Source organism: Orycteropus afer, unplaced genomic scaffold (genome assembly GCF_000298275.1).
Source record: "Orycteropus afer afer isolate SDZICR_OR568_19922 unplaced genomic scaffold, OryAfe1.0 scaffold00012, whole genome shotgun sequence".
Lineage (NCBI taxonomy): Eukaryota > Metazoa > Chordata > Mammalia > Tubulidentata > Orycteropodidae > Orycteropus > Orycteropus afer.
The window spans coordinates 18,925,148-18,930,861 of NW_006921599.1; the positions used below are offsets into that span (position 1 = coordinate 18,925,148).

The 5,714-nt window shown below is 39.8% G+C and overlaps 1 protein-coding gene across 1 annotated transcript in view; it reads right to left on the reverse strand.

Annotated features, from left to right (window-relative positions):
- Window positions 1-5,714, reverse strand: part of MBOAT1 (membrane bound O-acyltransferase domain containing 1) — a 246,270-nt gene that overhangs the window by 18,289 nt on the left and 222,267 nt on the right. The window contains exon 8 of the mRNA XM_007952384.2: window positions 4,753-4,945. Within this exon, the coding sequence (XP_007950575.2) occupies window positions 4,753-4,945 (193 nt within the window). The remainder of the gene's footprint in view (window positions 1-4,752; window positions 4,946-5,714) is intronic.

Sequence of the window (5,714 nt, forward strand, 5' to 3'; positions counted from 1 at the left end):
GAAGGAAGGTTGGGCAATCCTACTTCTGTAGTGATACTGCCTCGGAAACCCAAGGAGGGGTCGCTATGAGTCGGGGCCGACTCGACAGCAAAATAACAACAACAACAACAGGCCAAGTCAACACTAAAGAAATGCTAGCTGTTACTATCATCATTACCCCTATCTTGCTACTAAGGGGACTGAGGCTTAGAGATGTTAACATTAATCACATAAGTGGTAAACAAAGTCAGAATATGAATAGTGGAACTCTAACTCCACAACCTGGGTGACTATGAGTCACTTTGACAGAGAAACAGTGATGGATTAACAATGGGAGCGTTTATACTCTCAGAATTTCTACATTTAGATGATGCTAGAATGCATTGCTCCCCTTAGTACATTCTGTGGTCCTCTGACCAACCTGTGCTTTTGCCTCAAAGCAGCTAGAGGCTCTAAGTTCATCAATCCAAAATCAGCTTTACTTCTATTGTGCATGGCTCTGATCTCCTATTTGTCAGATAAATCAATTTGGACATCCCTATTTTGTAGGTTGTGATCCTAAGCCTGCTAAAGTTGACTCTCACTGATTAGTACTAATTAATTAGTTCCCACTGAGTTGACTATGACTCAGGGTGAGCCCATGTCAGAGTAGAACTGCCTTTCTTTTTTCATTATTTTAATAATTTTATTTTTGTGTTTGTTGAGAATATACACAGCAAAAATGCACACCAACTCAAGTTTCTACATGTACAATTCAGTACCACTGATTACATTCTTCAAGTTGTGCAACCATTCTTACTCTTTTTCTGAGTAGTTCCTCCCCTATAACATAAATTCATTGCGCTTTATGATTCCTATCTATCTTTTGAGTTGTGTGAAAATGGTATGGGGAAGGTGTCTGACCTCCTCTAACTTCACAAGGAGGAGAAAGAATCATTACCTGCATCAACAGCCCAAGGCTGATTCCTATGAGGCAGAGGTCAGACAAGCCATCAGCCTTCAACCTTTTTACCAATTCTGACACCAACCATTGCTCACAAAGCACTCTCTACTTCTCTGCTGGGTTCAATAATTCCTTGCAATGTCTACACAGAACTCATAGACAATACTCAAGAATACAGGGTTTATTAGGGAAGTAGCAAGCTACAACTCAGGATCAGAAATGACTCAGGATACAGTTCTTCAATCAGGACAGCCTCTTTTCAGCAGTGCTTGTAGCTCCTTGACATCTGTCCTGCTCAAGCAAGTGTTACAATGCTTTTTTTTTTTTGCAAGTAAGTCTTCTAATCTGGCAGTAAGCCTAGCCCAAAGTCACTTAGCTTTAGCTCTATGGGTCAAAAAAAACCTAGCTCCACCAAGTGCCTGGAGGTACCCCACTCCCTGAGAAAGCCTCCTGCCTGAAGGCATTCAGCTCTCTACATCAGTGGGTCCAGAAGCCCATCACACTGCCTCATGCTGACTCTTGGTTCTGCTGCCTCTACTGCAGCCATATCTCTTCTGTTGCGTCTCACTGTCACCAGTGTTACAGCTTTCTGTCTCCAATATCTAACAGATTTCCAGTCAGAGACCATGGGTCCAATTGATGGACAGACTCAGCTCTCAGTTTTTCTTCTTGGTGGTGGTCAGGTACTTGCTTCCACCTCTGAGATGACTCTTCTTCATTTTTTTTTTTTTTTTTAATTTTTATTGTGATTTGGATGAAAGTTTACAGAGCAAATTCATTTTCCATACAGCAGTTCTATACATTTTGTTTCATTACATTGACTACAAACCCCACAATGTAACAGCTCTTTTCTCACTTTCTCCTTGTAGTTATCTCTTCCCTGTGTCTTTCTTTCCTATGCATTCCTACCCCGAGTATCTATCTCCCTGTGCAAATTCTACCCTTCTGTTCTCTCATGATCAAACGGTCTAAGGAGTATATCTACCTGGTGTAAATGTTCATCCTATATGCCTATCTATTGTCTCTGGTGTTTCACCAGGCTCTATTAGATGGGATGGCTCATTTTAAGCTTAGTGGAATGTTAAAACTGACCAATCCCCTTACTAGGGTTCCATGCTCCTTATTTGCATGGTCCCATACCCACAAGGGTACCATGTCCCTTATTTACATTATTAGCAAGCTACCCAATCCCCTTGGTGGGTCACAAGCACCTTCTATTTACATAGCCCAGTCATTTGATGGGAGTTACAAAGACTATTGCTAGAAGGGCCTTATTAAGTAACTCACTGCACTGCACGTTGCTGTTGTCAACTTGATCCCACATGGATAGATCTTAAAAAAGCACAATGCCCAAGGCAGACATTCTGTACTAGTCAAGTTAAACAATTATTTGGTTTTAAGAAGACTTCAGGGGATATTTTTGATTTAAAGTTTAAGGATCATCTTAAGGCAATAGTTTCAGGGGTTCTCCATAGGGTTTTCAATGGCTGATCTTACTTAAGTAGATCACCAAGCTTTTCTTTTAAGGTGTGGATTTGAACCACCAACCTTTCAGTTACTAGGCCAGCACTTAACCATTTGTACCACCCAGGAATACCAATTAGTACTAATTCGTAGGGGGAAACAACCAGAATTGTAATAATAAGTCTAAAGAAAATAGTTTTATTATTTCAATATAAACAGTAACTAGAAGCAAGCTAACAGAGCACTGCTCAGCTGAGATTCATCAAGAGGCCTACTTTAAGGATTAAATTTATAACTGTGTGTAATTAGTACATCAATTATATGTAAATGGTGTTTTAAAGAGCTGGATAAAACAATTATTCGGTTAAGCAGTTTAAAGAGTCCCTGCTATACTATTCACTGAATCGTTATTCATAAATAATACAAAGGTTAATTTCAGACCAGTCCATGCAATCTAAGCTGTAACAAACTTCAAATTGAGGGCATACAAATTAATGAAGTGTTGCTACTGAAGCCACCAAAAGAAGATCAAGGGGAAGAAAAGACAAGCGCTAACTCCACAGAGAAAGCAGGGCACAGAAAGGGTTACTTCCCTATTCCAACTACCTGAGATACTTCCACAAACGCACAGAATGATCCCATGCATCCCCTGTTCCCTGCCACCCCCTCGCCACCCAGATCCCCACCATCACAACCCACCTCACGTCAGACTTTCCCTATGTGGCCATGGAATGGCCTTTCTTTCCTCCTGAAACCAGGAGCTGATTTAGTCCGGAAGTCAGCCCTTAAGCCCTGGGATACAGAACATGGGGGTGGGAAGGGTAGGAAGAGGGGAAGAGAAAAAGGAGGGTTAAGTGAAGAAGTAGAAGGTAATAAAAGGAAGTAAGATATTCTCTCTTTCTCCTTCTCATAAACACAAAGACACACAACACAGGCACACACACGCAAACACACTCACATTAGAGCACAGCAAAAATGTTAACTATTTCACAGGGAAAAAAATAAGCCCAGTGTTCTGAGTGGGGTTCCAACTACAGTAGGAATAATCCCCACCTATAAAGAAATCATTTTTAAACACTAGAACAACTTCAGAAAAAGGAGTAAGATAAAAGGAGACTTCTGAAGTCTTCTCTATTGACCAATTCACCTTCTTCACTTCCTTTGTCTTCCTACCACTAAGACAGCTCTTCCAGAATATTTTGGTTGGTTTACATGTCTGTGTGCCCATAGAGTGTAACATTCATGGGGATAGAGGTGATGTTTTATTTATCTTTGAATTCTGCACAGCACAGACCTGGTATTCAATAAAAACTCCTTAAATTGAACTGAATGTGATTGGAAGCAACATTTCCCACACTGCAAATTTTAGAAAAACTCAAGTCAGGTAAGTGATACAAAAATAGTGCATTGGACTAAACTTGTCTGTGAATATTTTGGTCCTTAAAAAATAATTTGGTAGCTGCAAACTTTAATTTTGGGCCTTAAACTTGGAGCATGAACTCAGAGAAGAATAATTCGATCAACTGAGTACTATGCTCTCATTTGTGGGAAGTGGGCTAAACACCAGGAACCAAGTTTAATATCTATTTGACTTAATAAACCAAACCACTGCCCTTTGACATCAAGCACCAGGCCATTTCAGCTAAGATGTTAAACTCCCATTCCTGAAAGTTTTCCAAATGTGAAATATGTACAGCCACTGGGCCATATCAAAATCCTTTACCATTCTTGATATTTAAACAGAAGGGTTTATTGCTCACTTTAGCAAAGCTTTAAACATCTCAAGGTAGAAATTGTATGAAAGAAAGAAGATAAAAGCTTAATAGTGACCAAGTTACCCCGTAAGTGAAGAAAAATTGTGATAAAAACCAAATGAAGTTGAACTTTCCACCTTAAAAAATCAAAATCACTTAAAATCAGCTTCCATGACAAAGTTTAACATAAAGAAGGGTAAATCTAAATTACTATGTGTGCTGATAAAATTAATTCAATATGTATCCTGTATTATGTAGAGAAAAAAAAGGACAAGAAAACCAAAACATTCCGGAATTTCCCCCTAATTTTCCACTGCACTAAATGGCCATGATTGGTGGAAGCAGAGGTTTCCAAGACAGACATCTGTTAATAACATCGGGTTTAGATAACGGCCAAGATTGCTCATCTCCTTATCATGGATAATTGAGTTCATGGAGGGTGAAACAGGAGTGCCACACTGTAAAGTAAGAAATGACACTAAGCTTAACTGATTTCCATCATGCATTGGATTTCCTTGTTTGATTAGGGGATCCAAGATGTTGTCCTGGCTAAGCCATCCCAAGAGTATTATTCTTCCCTTAATTAATTTAGGACCACCCCATCAAACTTACCTAATGTCCATGCAAAGTAATATTTGGGCTTTGAGGCCTGCATGACAACATATAAGTAGCAGAGTCGAGTCAGGAAGTGTGCTTTATGGATGAACCAGTCATCAACAAGGCAGGTAACAGGGAAGTTCCTCGTGAGTGTCAGAAACAAAAGAAGAGATAGCAAGGTGATGCACAACTTGTGAATTACAGCTCCCTGCAAATGGGGAAAACAATCAGTGTAACCATTCAGAAGACTTAGGTATATAAGGAAAACAATTTCAACAAGGGCAGTTAAGAACAAAGTTGTTATAATAACTTCTTTGGCATTGTTTGCTAGAAAGAGTTGTAATCTCTTGGCTCTATTCTGGTTATGGAAATATACGCTTAATTAAGATGCAGAATATGCAGACTTCTAACATTTGAATACTTGGCATCTCCAGAATGGAAGAAAACTTTTACTAGCAAATTCTATCAACAACAAAGAATAGCCAGTTTTATTACTCAAAACATAGGAGAAATGGATAACATTACAGTGTGGCATTTTCCCACCAAAGTGGAGGGCCAGCAAGGGTGAGGGAAATTCTTAGTGAGATGAACTGGCACAGTGGCTGCAACACTAGATTAAAACATGCCAAATTCAAGAAGATGGTGCTGGACTGGGGAACATTTCATTCTGTTGTGCATGGAGTTGCCATATAACAGTAATTTCCCATCAGAAAGGAATAACCATTGGCATTCTGTGAGTCAAGGAAATGGGCTTGAATTGCCAGCAAGCAGAAAAGAGGCTTAGTCATAAATGATTCTGTACGAAGAGTGATCAAACACCTGAGCATACATGGGCAGAGAGCAGAAAGTTTTAGGAAGCCTTTTCAGACGGTGTGATAGTTGAAGATGTGTCAACTTGGCTGGACTCCAGTTGTGAGTGGTGGTTCCCATGATGGATCACATGACTGAGTTCTAAGCGGCCGGTCTGCCCAAGGGGA